General features: G+C 35.6%; 3 protein-coding genes across 3 annotated transcripts; 1 reads left to right on the top strand and 2 right to left on the bottom strand.

The window, feature by feature from the left end:
* Nucleotides 1-1,831: 1,831 nt before the first annotated feature.
* Nucleotides 1,832-5,245, bottom strand: LOC122277759 (fra a 1-associated protein-like). The gene is made up of 2 exons (XM_043087890.1): nt 5,006-5,245; nt 1,832-2,384 (listed from the first exon to the last, which is right to left on the bottom strand). The coding sequence occupies exons 1-2, from the start codon at nt 5,191-5,193 to the stop codon at nt 2,009-2,011; spliced, it is 564 nt and encodes a 187-aa protein (XP_042943824.1). The 5' UTR covers nt 5,194-5,245; the 3' UTR covers nt 1,832-2,008.
* Nucleotides 5,246-7,953: 2,708 nt separating this feature from the next.
* Nucleotides 7,954-11,498, top strand: LOC122276059 (putative pentatricopeptide repeat-containing protein At5g06400, mitochondrial). The gene has a single exon (XM_043085497.1). It carries the CDS (start codon nt 8,172-8,174, stop codon nt 11,328-11,330), a length of 3,159 nt encoding a protein of 1,052 aa, XP_042941431.1. The 5' UTR covers nt 7,954-8,171; the 3' UTR covers nt 11,331-11,498.
* A 334-nt stretch (nt 11,499-11,832) lies between these two features.
* LOC122276063 (iron-sulfur cluster co-chaperone protein HscB homolog) lies at nt 11,833-15,735 on the bottom strand. Its single transcript, XM_043085506.1, has 6 exons — nt 15,293-15,735; nt 14,897-14,993; nt 14,722-14,811; nt 13,639-13,704; nt 12,587-12,655; nt 11,833-12,266 (listed from the first exon to the last, which is right to left on the bottom strand). The coding sequence occupies exons 1-6, from the start codon at nt 15,655-15,657 to the stop codon at nt 12,129-12,131; spliced, it is 825 nt and encodes a 274-aa protein (XP_042941440.1). The 5' UTR covers nt 15,658-15,735; the 3' UTR covers nt 11,833-12,128.
* Between the last annotated feature and the right edge of the window lie 64 nt (nt 15,736-15,799).

Here is a 15,799-nt window from a genome sequence, read left to right as displayed (position 1 = left end):
TTTAGTTTATCTGATGAGACCACTCTCGTTGAAATAGTGAAAGTCAAACTCCAAACTCAAGTTTTAATTAATATAATATAGATTTATTTTTGTGTATTTTATTTATATTTAATATTTATTAGATTATTTATTTATTTTTATATAATAATAAAATAATATTAATTTAATTTTTTAATTTTATCATATTTTTCCATTCTACTAATTACATGTTAATTAGAAATAATATTATAATCCTAAAAAAGACTTCCGGTACCAATATCAGTGTTTTTAATGTTCTATTAAGCAAATTTTTTACCTTTTGAGTTAGGATGCATATCCAATTAGAATGCTCTCCTCCAATTACATGTCTTATAGAATAAAGTAAGAACTTTTAGTCTCTATATAATTATAGAATAATCATCAATATGTTGAATTTTTATGTAACCAGCTTAATTTTTAAAGTAGATTTGTACATAAGGTTTTCTTAAGAAATGTGTGTAAAATCACTCATAATTATATCATGCGATTTTTTCTACTAAAAGCACTTCAAAGTTGTACGACGAAAGATTAATGAAGTGGTCTGAAATGATTAAAGCACATGACACTTGCCAGAATGGAATTGGATGATGAGAGAGTGGGAGATATCAACCCAAAAAGGAATAGTCCAAAACGATCTCCAAATCTAGAACAAGTCCCATAGCTTCTAACTTCTAAGCTATAAATAATTATAAAAAATGATATTTATAATTATGATTGTATGAGTAATATGTAATTATTTTTAAAAAAATAAATTAATATAAGATTTGTATAAAAAAAATTAATTTTTTAATTGTAGATTTTATTTTTTTTTAAATGATTACGTGATGTTTGTAATTTCACAATTATATATAATATTACTTAATAATTATTAATACATAAAAACGAGAGTTTCACTTTCCGGGGGCCAAGATTAATGGGTTATTCTAACATTTGGTGCTCTCTTTTTGGGGGTGTGTGAACGATAAGACCCCCGAGTTGAAAGAAAAGTCTTTTGATTTGCTTATGTGGTAGGTATTTCCAAGTCATGATAAGATAAAGCGTGTTTCACACCATGTGAGAGGAACCGGTCCTTATTTTAAGTTGGGCAATTTCTTTTGCTTGTGCCTGTCTTTATCAACGAAGGGCTGAGGCTGTGGCTGGCTAATTGGGGGGCTGAGGCTCGATCGGCTTCTTTCAGCTGACATCCTATTTGTTTGGTCAAGAATTGAATGGTGGCGTGCCACTACGCCCACAAGTTGGCATTTCGTAATTCCGAATGTGCATTGATATGCGGATAATCGATTTCTTAGAAGACTTCAACAAAGGCATGCCACTTTCTTCCAAGTGTGCTTTTTAAGGGACACGTGGAAGGATTAAAAAGCTCTACGCGCAGGTCCAAGTAGAAGACCCAATCCTCGTGTTTTGTATCCTCCGTCTATCGGGCTCGGGCCCTACTTTTATACACCTTAACAAAACCCATCATTAAGCGATCTTATCCTGGCACAGCTTGCACGTGTTGTAAAACGTAGCTGCAGTAAAGCTCCCCCACCCCAAGAGTGCAGCACAATGGTAGTAGTCTATATTCAAATAAAGGCAGTAGGATCTTGCCAAAGTGGAACTCACACACACCATGAAGCAAATGAAATCCAATCATTTCATGGTATGGATAATCATTTCACGATTGCCTCGAATCATTCACCCTCGACTTTTCAAACTCACACGTGCAGATATTACGGTCCTTCAAACCCGAAAGATTCAGCAAAAAGCACCCATCTTCACAACGCAAGGCAACGTGATAATTTCAAAACCATAACTACGACCATGAAATGACCACTAATCTGAAAATGGCGGATACTCACTTTATATTTTATAACGTACCACTCTACTTTCTTTCCATACCCATTATAGTTTACATGCTAAAACAAAAAATGGCTACAAACAAAAAGGCCACTGTACTTATTTTCTTAACAAACCACCAAGTAGCAACGCGAAGATCAACAGTTGGTTTGCTTCAAACATCTTTTGCCAACCCAGAAAGATCAAAATGTCCTGAGTCTGGCTCAGTTGTTTTGGGAAAGGAATCTTTCCTAGAATGGCCTTCGCCTGGCATCCCTCGCCTCGTTGATGGTGGGGATGAAGACTCCCCATCAAACACGCGTGGAGCTCCAAAAACATTAAAGAAGCCATTCTTCATCTCTTCAGCCTCTTCAAAGAAACGGTTGATACCGTTAAGGAAGCTATGCGTCAAGGCTTCAAGATCACTGCGTAACCCAGGGAAGTCGTATGCCTCATGCTCTGACATCTCAGAAGAGCCAGGCCCTTTACGCACCTTGGCTGTAACATCATCTTCAGTGTATTCTTTGTTGGATGCAACCACTTCCACAGGCCTGATTAAAAATAAGGCAAGCGTGTAAGATCAAACATGCCAGTCAGAATATATTCCCAGTCACCTCTGCTTGACCTGTTGCAACCATATTGCTACCAAAAGCTCACAAATTGGAGCTTGTTACCATATATATATATCTCTATAAATATATTATATTATATCATTTTTTTTTTTCAGTAAACAAGTTTTAGTTGATAGAAATAGGCTTAGTCCAAGTAAACAAGACATATACAAGAGCAACACCTAATCATGGAAATCTAAAGATACAAGGAAGTCATGAAGATTCAAGCCATTGAACAATGTATCATGTATATTATAAACAAGCCAATGAGAACAATACATCCTAACTGAAGTATAGACGTACATCCATGTGCAATTACAGCAAGATGATTTCACAAGCAATGGGGAAGTACATTTGCCACCTCAAACATATTGTATATATTGGACCATTGGTAGTTTTGATGCAAACTGACAAAATGGCAGTAGTTTGGGGTGCGGATTTATGGTTTTGGCAAATTTTAGAACAAATTGAAAAGACCAATAGAAGTTTGGGGGTGTAAAATGTACTTTCTCCCAGAAAGACCAATATATTGTATATATTGGACCATTGGTAGTTTTGATGCAAACTGATAAAATGGTGGTAGTTTGGGGTGTGGATTTATGGTTTTGGTAAATTTTAGAACAAATTGAAAAGACCAGTGGAAGTTTGGGGGTGCAAAATGTACTTTCTCACAGAATTTGAGTTTGTACATACTAATTTTAGACAATGTCTTCTACAATCAAGTCACAGAGACATGTAATTTAAATATTTTGTGAAAATTTTGTTAAAATTTTTTCATCTTAATCTAAAATTTCTCAATCAAGTGAGATACTAATCTTTTCAATTTGATCTAATCATTTTATTTGCCAAAAAACTAAACAGAAACAATTTTCACAACAAAGAAACATACAAACACACACATGCACACCTCAAAGTTTTTCTTCCCAGACATATTTTCAATAGGTCCAATTACTTTTACATACACACCTCATAAAATTTTTCTTCCAAAACAATTTTCAATTGTCCCACAACTTTTAAGAAAATTTTTCCATCTCGATCCAAACATCTTTTAAATGCCAACACACCTTTTTCTCTCCCAAAACCTTTTCATCTAATCATTTTCTGTATTAAAAAAAAAAAAAAAATCAAAATCATTTTATCTAACCCCTGGGGCTGGCTCAAGTGGTAAGAGCATTGATCTTAGTGATATATTCTCTATAGGTCCAAATTTCAAAACCTTAGGTGCAAACAATTTCTAAGAGCCTCGTCCCATCGATGAAAAGCCAATGATTTACCTAATCAATGTGATGGAGCCGCCTTAACAGGTCTGGAGTTTAACTGGGTAAAAAACAAGAGGGAGGCTAGGAACAAGATGTGGTGTAAAGAGGAGGTTTACACCCTCCAATAACCAAACAACATGTCACCATTCCAAAAAAATTAGAATGAAAATGGCCATAGGTAATTCACATCTCTCTCCCTCCCTCCCTCCCTCCCTGAAGCCATTGCAACCCAAAACTCATAGGGCACTTCGACAGTAGAGGGGGATTGTCTAGCTACAATACGGGTTAGAGATGCATGGTTGTTCAGCGATTGTTCAAGACAGAGGAATTTTGAATTCGCGTCTCCAATCTAGGTGCGATCATCTCAAGCAATTGAATTGCCAAAGGAGCCACAATTGAGGATAATTTGGTCGATGGGTGTGTAAGGAGACAATGATTCAACAGAGACCATGCAACATTGAAGTAATTTGCACAGCATAATTGAGACCTAGAAGCCAAGCAATTTGTCCTGCATCCATTTGGAGATTTATCTTCATCCAAGAATACAAGTTCACATTTGTGAATGTTCAATCGGAGCTACTTTTTTCAAAAAGATAATACTTTCACTGGCCTTCAAGCAGGGCTGGGCATTTCCTCTCAGAGTCTACCTACGAGTTCCGAGAATAAGGGGTGCAGCTTGAGGGGAGAGAGAGAGCAGAAATGTTCAGCTTGAGAAAGAGATTGGGGGATTGATGTGGATTACATGGGGCTAATTCCATTCTAATTTTCTTGAGATCATGACGTGTCGTCCAGGCCATTGGAGGGTGTAAATCCCCTCTTTACATCACATCCGGTTTGAAGTTATTCTCAAAAAACACTGTTACGTTTGCAGAGTCATAAAAAATATTCCCTGAATCTCATATCTATTCGCATTTTTAAGTCCATTCAATAAAAAATTAAACTCAGAATAAACGTAACACTCGTAACTGACGGCAAACAAATTCAAAAGCAGTTTAAAATGTTTTTTTTAATTCAATTATCGTATTAAGACAAATCAATGAGAAAAGGAAATTCAGAACAACATCACATGACACAAGAACTAAATCAAATTCCTCACAGACCAGAACTTATCCTCAAAATTATGTAAATAACTTAAAAATTCGATAAATAGATCAAACCCCAGCAATGCACTATCATGTGTTTGTTTTAATACAAAATAATCGAAAAATCGATTAGAACGAATAAATCAGCTGAATTTTCTACTGGTATTATTTTCTCTTCAACCAAACAAGGGCATATAAATATATAAATCAAGAAACGTACTTCCCGATGCAATCCCTGAGAAGCTGCTCGGTTTTCTCGCACTTCCTGATGAACTTCCCAGGCTCGACCTCCTCAGTTCTGCACTTCAACTTCACCGCCTTTCTGATAGAGCAATTTCCTCCCGGAATAACTCCGGCAGCGAACGAATCAAGCTCGTCTGGTTCATCGTCCTTCCACACCCACCCCATTGCAACCGCCTCGTCGGGTTTCGCATACAATCCACAGATGTCTGAAATTCTTGTACTCGGTCGGGTATATATAGTCGTGATAAACGACTAGGCCCAACCTGATGATAGTCCATGAATAAAGGCCCAAGAACAAAGGCATTGATGGCTATTCGGCTATTAGCTGTTAGTTTAGTATTGTTAAGTTATCTCATTTCTGGTTATCTTTTTGTCATTTTATGATTTGAAATTAGATGATTAAAAAATAATTAAAAATTATTTATTATATTTTATTTATAAATTTATCATTTAATATTAGATAGGAGCAACGTGCAAAGCACGTTTATCTAGTTTTATGAAATGATTATTTGTAAAAAATAATATATATTTTATAAAAATGATTGATTTCACTTAATAATTTAAGACATATTGGAGAAAATAAAAAATTAGTTCGAAATATCATATAATTCAATACATGTTTATAACATCCATAATTTTAACAAAGATGCATACAAAAAATTTAATAAAAGTCTAACACAAACGGTAGTTCAAAATATGTGTCATTTGATATTTGTATTATAACTCATCAATTTGTGTAATCCTAAAGAGGATCAATAGAGAATATGTTAAAATTCTTACGTTTCTATTGGTTGAGTCGATTAGGGTCAACATAAAGTTAAATCATCTATTCTTTTTATAAAATTTGTGCTATAATATTTTCTAGCATATATATAAATCATAAAATATATTTTGAAGTTGTTGGCCAAATTTACTTTATCTTGATTAGCTCAAGGATCACGACCTTTGTCACGTGTCCATCATAGCAAGTCCATGTGTGGAATATGACTTAACGAAAGCTACGTCCTACTAATATTAAAAATAAATAAATTAATTAATTTAAAAAAACCTTTGATTAAACACACTTGTATTATATGGGATTTTTAAATTTGGAATACTCAATAATATGAGTTAAGGAAACATACAATACACGTGTATTTTGCTTAGGGATTCACATTTTATGCACCTAATACATGTGTATATGTTAAGGAAAAAGAGAAAAATATAATAACTAATTTTTAATTACTTATTATTATATAAACTATATTCATTATTGTAATTATTATGATTAATAAATTATATTATAAAATAAATTCAGAATATATATTTGTATTGTTATTATTCTCGGCTTTAAAGTTTAAACTAACATTAAATAAATAAAAATCATGTAACTTTTTAATATAAAAATTATGATCTATATAAAATTTGTATGTCTTTTATTAAAAATTTGTGTACGTTTGTTAATCACTCATGACTCCCTAAACATGTGGTTCACCCAACCATCTATATATATTTAGATACCCTATCTTTGCTAGCATCTTGAGCCCCGCTACATACAGACAACTTGTGCACTCAAAATATGCACGAACTTGATGTCAACATTATTTATTTTTTATTTTTCAAAAGAAAAATAACGAAGATGAAGAACAAAACTCCGGCTTCCGGCATAAATCTAAATCCCTTTTCTACCTTTCCAGAAAGAATTACTCATCTACTAATCATGACTTCATTTTTTATTTTATTTCTTCTCAATCTGCCTTGTCCCCTTATTTCAACATTTATACCCTTTCAGAAAGAATTACCATCTCTCATTCCCTTACAGAGCTCATCCCCGAGAGAAAACATGCCCAAAGATTAAACTTGAATTATCTCCTCCAAAGAAAAGCTACCGTAAACGGCGCCGACGAGTGTATTCTCGCACACAAATTCTCTCTCTCACTCTCTCTCTCTTGAAGATAGTTAAAGAGAGATGCACATTGCTTCCTACCGATTGAGAATTTTATTTTGGAGCAAAAAGAACCAAAAAAAGATAAGAGAGAAATTTCTAGAGACTTCTTATATTTCTTTTTTAATCAAGGCAATAAAAGAGGAGGAAAAAAAAAAACCCCCCACGTTAATGCCATTGGGAAGTTTGGTTTTTCTTGAATCTTAGAGCAAACTTTTACAATTTTGTGCTTAAGCTTCTCGACAGTGGATGAATAATCTATTTTATTCAAGGGCATGAAAAATAGAATGGAATAAAAAAAGAAATTAAAGAAAAAATGAAAAAGAAGAGATTTGGGAGAGGGGAGATGAAAGGGTGATCGAAAAGAAAAATTTTAAACATAAGTACATACACCACACATTATCTATTATTTTAATTTTTAAAATTTTTTTCTTTTATCAAATGTTTGGCATATGCATAATAAATAGAAAAACTGAATTAATTTAAAAAGAATAAATCTAAAAAAATTTAAAAAAATAAAAAAATATATTAAATATGTAATGTACAAGACTTATGAGTATAATGCTCGATCGAAAATAGATATGAAAAGCCGATGCTTTCTTCTTCTTTATGTTTTTTTAATATAAAAAAACTAACTGCAACAAACCACTTCCGCTTCGTACGCGGATTGGTCCCCAAAACGTAATGTAACTTTTTTTATCTTGAAATACTCTCCATATAACTTTTCATCTTATATCATTGAATGTCATTTATGTATTCATTCTATACACTGATTACATTCACACGAATTTAAACAAACAGTGTTAATTTTAACAGAAAAATATAAAAAATCGTTAAAACAAGATTTTCCGTTACATACACATTTTTTATATATAAAGATCTCGCCATGAAACTATGAATAAATATTTCAATTGCAATATATCCCATTTTAGCAATTAGGCCTTGGACAATAAAAGATTACCTTTCGCCCCATTGTTCTCTTACAAAGATAAAATGACAAATACTATTACAAATATTTCTTTTGTGTAGGGTATTGATTGATATTTTTTAAATTTTGTTAGTGTTAATTGGCATTTTCATTTTTTATTTTTTTGAATATTTTTTAATCGGACATTTGGGTGACTCCTCAGCACTCTGCTTGTTGGGTTCCATGCTCTCTACCCTTCGTCCCCTGGAAAAGGCTCTACCACAGAAGTAACAGCGTTCTAAAAAGCATGACATGAGGAACTTAATCAAGTTCCGGTTCTCGTGTCTAAATTCAAGCAACGAGCTCTTTCATTTTCAGCTTTTGAATTTTCAGATTCGTCATTTTTCAAGCCTCTCCAAGTCATCATCTAAGCTTTCAAAGTCCAAGAAAACCGAAGACGCCCTTTTGAAGAACCAAGCAGAAACTAGTTCGTTTGGCTTACTATTCAATGAGATCAAAGACATCTTAGGCGCCGATAACTTCAACACTGATATCACGCAATCTGGGACTTCAACACTCAGAGATATCCATGAGGTGGGCGCTCAGGTGAAGGAAGAACACCCACATTGGACCGAAGGCGTTTGTCGAAATGCTGAAGATGGCGTGTTACTAGGAAAGGATTATGTATCAGCTTTGGAGGATACCCCGTTGGGAAATTTGGGTGGTAACGATGTTAGCCCCGAAGTTCATAAAATTGCGCAGATCGTTCGGGCGGGAAACAGTTTTGTTTCGATCGAGGAGCAGCTAGAAACGTTGAGTGTTAGGTTCGATTCAGAGGTTGTCGAGAAAGTGTTGAAAAGGTGCTTTAAAGTGCCACATTTGGCTTTGAGGTTCTTTGATTGGGTGAAGCTCAGAGATGGGTTTCGTCATACAACTAGGACTTACAATACCATGTTGTCCATAGCCGGTGAAGCGAGAGAGTTTCAGCTGGTGGAGAAGTTGGTGGCGGAAATGGATAACAACCTATGCCAGAAGGATATTAAGACTTGGACCATTCTTATCTCCCTCTATGGGAATGCAAAATTAATTAGCCTAGCCTTGTTGGTCTTTGAGAATATGAGGAAGTGTGGTTGTGAACCAGATGCTCAGGTTTACATAAAGATGGTACGCGCACTTTGTTTTGCTGGAAAAGCTGACATTGCAATCGAATTCTACAAGGAGATGGTCCAGAAGGACATGGCGCTTGATGTGCGTCTGTATAAGATGCTAATGGTTTGCATATCCAGATCAGGAGATATTGCCACTCTTCATTCCATTGCAGATGATATGATAAGAGTTTTTCAGACTCCAGAACATAATGTTTATGGATATGTGCTGAAAAGTTTGTGCATCTCAGGGAAAATCAGAGAAGCTTTAGAATGGATTCGTGATCTCAGAGATAAAGATGTAACACTTGACCCTGAATACTTCGAGACCTTGGTGAAAGGATTGTGTAGGGCTGACAGGATTGCAGATTCTCTGGAAATTGTTGATATTATGAAGAGAAAATATCCTTTTGACGGGAAGATTTATGGAATTATCATCAATGGATATTTGAGGAGAAATGATATTTCGAAGGCACTTGAACTGTTTCAAAGTATGAAAGAGTCTGGGCATCTGCCTCTGGCTTCTACCTATACAGAGCTTATGCAGCACCTTTTCAGGTTGGATGATTATGAAAAAGGCTGCATGCTATATGATGAGATGCTAGAACGAGGAGTAGAGCCAGATACCGTGGCCATCACAGCAATGGTTGCAGGTCACGTCAGCCAAAACCGTATATCTGAAGCATGGAAAGTTTTTAAGAGTACGGAGGACAAAGGCATGAGGCCCACTTGGAAGTCTTATTCGGTATTCATTAAGGAGCTTTGTAAGGTTTCAAGGACGGAGGAAATTTTCAAGGTTTTGAATGAAATGCGGGCATCTAAGATAGACATTCGAGATGAAATATTTGATTGGATAATATCTTACTTGGAGAAAAAGAGGGAGCTTGATAGTATAGAAAAGATAAAGCAGATGCAGAGAATTTGGAAGCTTTACCCTCAAGGAGAGTTACCTGGTACAGATGCATCCAGAGAGCAGGAGCTCAATCTGGAGTTAAACTCTAACCAATCAGAGGAAGTAAGGATGGACAGTCACTTCATGGAGCCACTTCCAAAAAATTATGATGAGCGGGATGTGAAAGAAATTTGTTGGATTTTAACATCATCAACAGATTGGTGCTTGATTCAAGAAGCTTTGGAGAAATGCAATATTCATTTCACACCAGACCTTGTTGTGGAGATTTTGCACAATTGCAATGTGCATGGCTCTGCCGCATTGCACTTCTTCTCCTGGGTAGGGAAACAAACTGGTTATAGTCACACTACTGAAACTTACAACATGGCCATCAAAATTGCTGGACGTGGAAAAGATTTCCAGCACATGAGAAACCTTTTCTACGAAATGAGAAGAAGAGGTTGCCCAATTACATCTGATACATGGACAATCATGATTATGCTGTATGGTCGTACAGGTCTGACTGAGATTGCTCTGAAGATTTTTGGAGAGATGAAAGCTAATGGTTGTAAGCCCAGTAGGGGGACCTACAAGTATTTGATTATGAATCTTTGTAGGCGGAAAGGTAGGAAGGTGGATGAAGCCATTAAATTTTTCGAGGAGATGATGAATGCTGGGCATATCCCTGACAAAGAACTCGTTGAAGCTTACCTTGGTTGTTTATGTGAAGTTGGTAGGCTGTTGGAAGCTAGAAGGTGTACAGATTCGCTTCCTAGAGTTGGTTTTACAGTTCCACTAAGCCACTCATTGTACATTAGGGCTCTTTGTCGGGTGGGGAGGTTGAAGGAAGCTCAAGCATTGTTTGATGAAGTTGGCGCGGAAGGATCAGCGTTGGATCAGTATACTTATGGAAGCCTTGTTCATGGACTGCTACAAAAGGGTTGCATAGAAGAGGCATTGGCCAAGGTGGATTCTATGAAGCAGGCAGGGATTAATCCGACCGTCCATGTTTATACATCGTTAATTTCTCATTTCATGAAAGAGAAGCAGATAGAAAGAGCTCACAAAGTTTTTCACGAAATGCAACATGAAGGTTGTCAACCAACTGCTGTTACCTATTCGGAACTGATACGAGGTTACATGAACATGGGGAAGTTTGCTGATGCTCGGAATATCTTCCATCGTATGAAATTAAAAGGGCCTCTGCCTGATTTCAAAACTTATTCAATATTCATCACTTCTCTCTGTAAGGCAGGGAAGTCTGAAGAGGCTTTGCAGCTTATATCAGAAATGCTTGATGGTGGGATTGTCCCCAGTACTGTTAATTTTCGAGAAGTTTTTTACGGGCTAAACAGAGAAGGGAAGCAAGATTTAGCCCGTACCGTATTACAACAAAAATCAGCTCTAAGATCTAAACGCAAGTTCTTAATTTAAATTTAATTTGGTTATTTTTGCTGAGCATTTTCTGTAGTTGTTCCCCATTCAAGTATTTATCTCTTGAAAAGCCTTGCAGGTTGCAACGGCTCTTTTTCTTTTGGTTGATACTATAGAATTCTGAACTTACGTATTTCATTTTTAAACCATTATTTACGTTTTAAATGATAAAAGTGACTCATTATTCTTACATTTTTAATATGAATAATGGTTTACACAACACTTTTTTACAACACTTTCAACACTATCATGTTTTAAAAAATGAGAGTTAGTAAATATTTTTTCTTTTAATATATCTGTGTATTGAGTTAGATGCTGAACTGTCGCGTCAGTTGCTATATGATATTCGTATTTCGATCAAACCCATGTTTTGAACCTTTTTTATGTTGTTGTCTTGTTCGAGCAACAAGCTTTTGCTTGCTTTATTTTTGACATTTTGCTGAAATCGTGAAATGGAGAGAGCATGATGGCTTTGATGATTGATCGCCCAAGGACATCAAGATTCATGAAATATCTCTTCCTTAGGAATCTGATTACAAGATTATTTGGTATTTTCAATTATGTTGACAACATGATTTGCCATCCGCAAGTTGGAAATAGGCTATTAGGAATAAACCTGATTCATTCACCTCCAAAAACCTTTATAAAGTCTTTTATTTGTCAAGCGGGAGGTGAAGAAATCAGTCCTAACAAAGAAGAAAATAAAAAGAACTTCATATCTTTTTGCCTATAAGATTATTCCAAGACTCATCTCCTATGTGAAAGAATTGGCCAAAATATTTGTGTTGAGTACCTACATTAGAGCTTCTTCACGATTTCTTCAGTTACACGTTCATAGTAAGTCATTCTTCGGATAGAATTTACAGCTTCTTCAAACTTCCGACATCGAAATGCAGTCGCAAAAGAGTTAGACCAATGATTCAGCTCCTCGTTCATCTGGACAAATAAAAATGTATATTGCCGATTAACACTTGAATCAGGACAGCAACCATTGTTCTAGCAAACGGAGTAAACAGAGCATTTGGAAAGGTACTTAAGGCCCACTAATCTAGCATTTGTGGACACGACCTACACAGACCCATAATCATGCGACTTTTTTTCTTTTTCAGGTCCTTCAGTAAGCAATCAGCTTCATATTTTTCTAGCAGTCTGAATAAATATGATGGTTTCAAATATTCAAACTAATATGCAACTCTGCCATTCTGAACTGGCCACTCTATTCTCATAAAATACGTCTTAAAAGGACTCAGATATACCTGAGACTTGATCTCATTTAACGCCAGAGGATCAGCTGCCTCTTCAACAGCTTCCCTGATTTCCAAAATCTGCAATTCAGATTCAGAAAAAATAAAAAAATTGAGTCTTCACCTTTTGAGGTTGGGACTGAAATATTATAATCGAGAAACATAAAGGATCACACAACCAAAAAGATTGCCAGTCAGCAATCACATTAGAACAACACAAAACACATCACTAAAAACCAAATTTGGGAGGTCAAATCTGTTTTTATAATTATAGAAGAGGTCGCTATATAAAATATAAAAAGGAACCTTTTCTACATAGAACAAACTGCCTCCCTGCTTCCTCCACTACTGCCCACAACGTTATGGGGCATATTTATTATTTAGGCTATTTTAAATTTATTAATTATATCGACTGTCATAGCAGGACTTAATCATCTGCTACATGAAACGAATTTTGACTATTGTAATATGTTTTTAATCAAATCCCGTCTATCAAGACAGTCACATTCCGAATATGTGCCAAGACATTTACTGTTCCCATGAATAAATAAGGAGGGAAAAATAAATAAAATACAATGCAATTGTGCTTTCTGTGCTCTGAAGATCACAATTTAAGAATGCACTTGATCATTTTTATTTTTCATAGTATTATCAAGGCTAAAAGAATTAGCTAACCATTATTCGTAAGTATTATATACACAACTGTGTGAGTGCGCCCCCGCAAACACATATATAAGGCAAACATATATCCACTAATCATTGGTTATAATCTGGAATCGCAGATTTTCCAGCTGGAAGGAGGGGCAGCGGTATACAAGGAGATGACACATCAGCTCCCTAGATAGAGACATGATGTTTTCTTCACTTGGACCAAACTCATTAGACATAGATTCTTATGCTTATTAGGTTACATCTGGTACAGGAAATTCAATTTGTTCATCAATTTTATAACGAAAAGCAATGAGCATGATGCACAGACCATGCATTGACAAGAAATTTCAAAATACCTTCAAACAAACCAAAAATATCCGATTCTGGCCACAATCCAATCAGATCAAAATTACCTCAGAAAGTAACTCTGGATCTGTAAGTGTTTCTTCTTCATCAACATCTACACCTTCAAGCCTCAGCTATAAAAGAAGTAGCAAATCTTTGTCACAAACTTAAAAATGAAAAAGGAAAAATTGATACCAGGAGATTTGTAATCAAAACAGGCAAAGGTAGACAGCATAAATAAAAAATCTAGTCAAAGTAATATCATTTTCTAAGGGATACCCGTATGTTCTGAAACCCAGGCCCACATACCCAATACATTCATGCCTAGCCACCAACATAACATTAAATCACAGAGGTTTAATTAATTTAGTGAATAACCATGCAGGTTCATCACATGCCTCCATTACTACTCTTCCACGTATTCCCATATCCACCAACTAGAAAAAAAAATTTCATATGATCATTATTTTCTAACAAAGAAGATCCAGATGACTGCCACTATATCCAAAAAAATCAAGGGGATTTGGTTACCATTTGCATCCATTGCAGAAAACTTGCACACAAATACATATATGCCTGTGTGCATGTGTGTATAATGGGCACTTGAAAAGAAAAGGATATATTTACGTTTCTAACAATTTGCAGGACTCGGCCCAGGCCTAATAATGCTGTATCAACAAACTTTGAAAATGGACAGCCCACATAATACATTCCTAGCCTTTCAACCCAACTTCTAAATAAAATCTTGGGATAACGGTGATTTAAAAAAAGGGGAGAAATTACACTTTCACACAAACTATCACATGTTTTTCATTTTGCATCCTAAACTACTAGAAGTTTCATTTTGCAGCCTCTACCTATATTTTTCAATTTGCCATCAGTTAAAATTTGAAGTTAAAATGAACTAAATACTGGCAATGTGGTAATGAATCATGATCGTAATGTTTACTGACTGAGGTACAAATTCAGAAATACAGGTAGTTTAGGCTGCAAATTGAGACTTTTGGTAATTGCATGGTAATTTGTGAGTGACAAGGCACCATATCAAGTAGTTAAGCGTAAAAAAACAAATATATGTGCAATCCTGGAATGCATGATGCTTTTATATACAAAATACCCTCCACAAAATCCATGGTACGAAGTACACTTACAATGTATATCGCCCTCAACAATGGCTTGCTGAGCGTGTGATATGCATCAATTACCCGAGCAGACTGTTCAGCAGCATACCCTCTTTCTCTCTATAAAAACAAGAGAAAAATTTACACAAGAATTTCCAACAAACATGTTTTTTTCGTTTCAAATTGAAGAATTGGATATACAGACCTCAGATTTTGAGTGCACTAGATCAGGATGCAATTTTTTCTGCCAGTCTTTGTACTTCCCCTCCAGATTCTGGACCTCAATATCATACTTCTTTTCTCTGTCAAATTTAAAAACAGACAAACAAATTAATGAATAAATAAATGAGAAGTGGCCTCTAATTACTGGTAGGAAAAAAAAAAAGTCGTTCTTTTCCTCATTTATCTAAAAGCTCCATTTCGCAGATAATGAATAGATAACAGATAGAAAAACTTGAATATAAAATTTTGAAACGATGACTATAATGAGAACTGGAGAATAGATTTTGAATTTTAAAAATCACCAGCTCTATGGGCAAACCAACAGCCCGTGTAATTCTGAAATCGATTATCAGAACTGTTTGGAGTATGGAATACTTACAGCCCGAAGATGTGGAAGTAGTCTACAGAATGATCCACCGGCTGAACGCTACGACACGTCTCGCAGACCAGAAACGGCGCCGCTATGGCCACAGCGCCACAACTCCAGCATCTAGCGCTGGACTGCTCCTCAGATCCCGTGGAGAAACAAAAACTTCTTACGGGAAACTTCAGATTCTGGAGAGAGTAAAAATCATAGCTTGAGGGAAATGGGGAACTAGGTGAACTTGAAGGAGAGGGGGGTGAGAAAGAATAAGTGGGAGACGGGAATTTGAAAACGGAACTGGCAGGAAAATAAGGGTGTTTCGAAGGGAGGTTCCGGCGCAGAGTCGCGTAGAGAGGGGTCCAGAACTTCCTCCTCGACATTTTCTGGTAGAGCTTTGAGCCTTTGAGCTCTGAGTTTGTTTTTACCGTTTCTTGTTTGGGGAAGTACGCAATATAAGGGATAACGTGATTGATTAAAAAATAAATCTTATTAAAAATAATATTAATTTAAATTTTAAATATA

The sequence above is a fragment of the Carya illinoinensis genome, chromosome 9, assembly GCF_018687715.1.
Source record: "Carya illinoinensis cultivar Pawnee chromosome 9, C.illinoinensisPawnee_v1, whole genome shotgun sequence".
NCBI classification, from domain to species: Eukaryota; Viridiplantae; Streptophyta; class Magnoliopsida; order Fagales; family Juglandaceae; genus Carya; species Carya illinoinensis.
Note: the sequence above shows the minus strand (reverse complement) of the source record. Positions and strands in the feature narration are given on the sequence as shown.

Coding starts and splice junctions, on each gene's coding strand:
- LOC122277759 (XM_043087890.1), bottom strand. CDS start 5,193: ATGGGGTGGGTGTGGAAGGACGATGAACCAGACGAGCTTGATTCGTTC. Junction 2,385..5,005: donor CTCAGGGATTGCATCGGGAA/GTACGTTTCTTG, acceptor ATTTTTAATCAG/GCCTGTGGAAGTGGTTGCAT.
- LOC122276059 (XM_043085497.1), top strand. CDS start 8,172: ATGAGGAACTTAATCAAGTTCCGGTTCTCGTGTCTAAATTCAAGCAAC.
- LOC122276063 (XM_043085506.1), bottom strand. CDS start 15,657: ATGTCGAGGAGGAAGTTCTGGACCCCTCTCTACGCGACTCTGCGCCGG. Junction 14,994..15,292: donor TACTTCCACATCTTCGGGCT/GTAAGTATTCCA, acceptor TAAATTTGACAG/AGAAAAGAAGTATGATATTG. Junction 12,656..13,638: donor ATCCAGAGTTACTTTCTGAG/GTAATTTTGATC, acceptor TCTGAATTGCAG/ATTTTGGAAATCAGGGAAGC.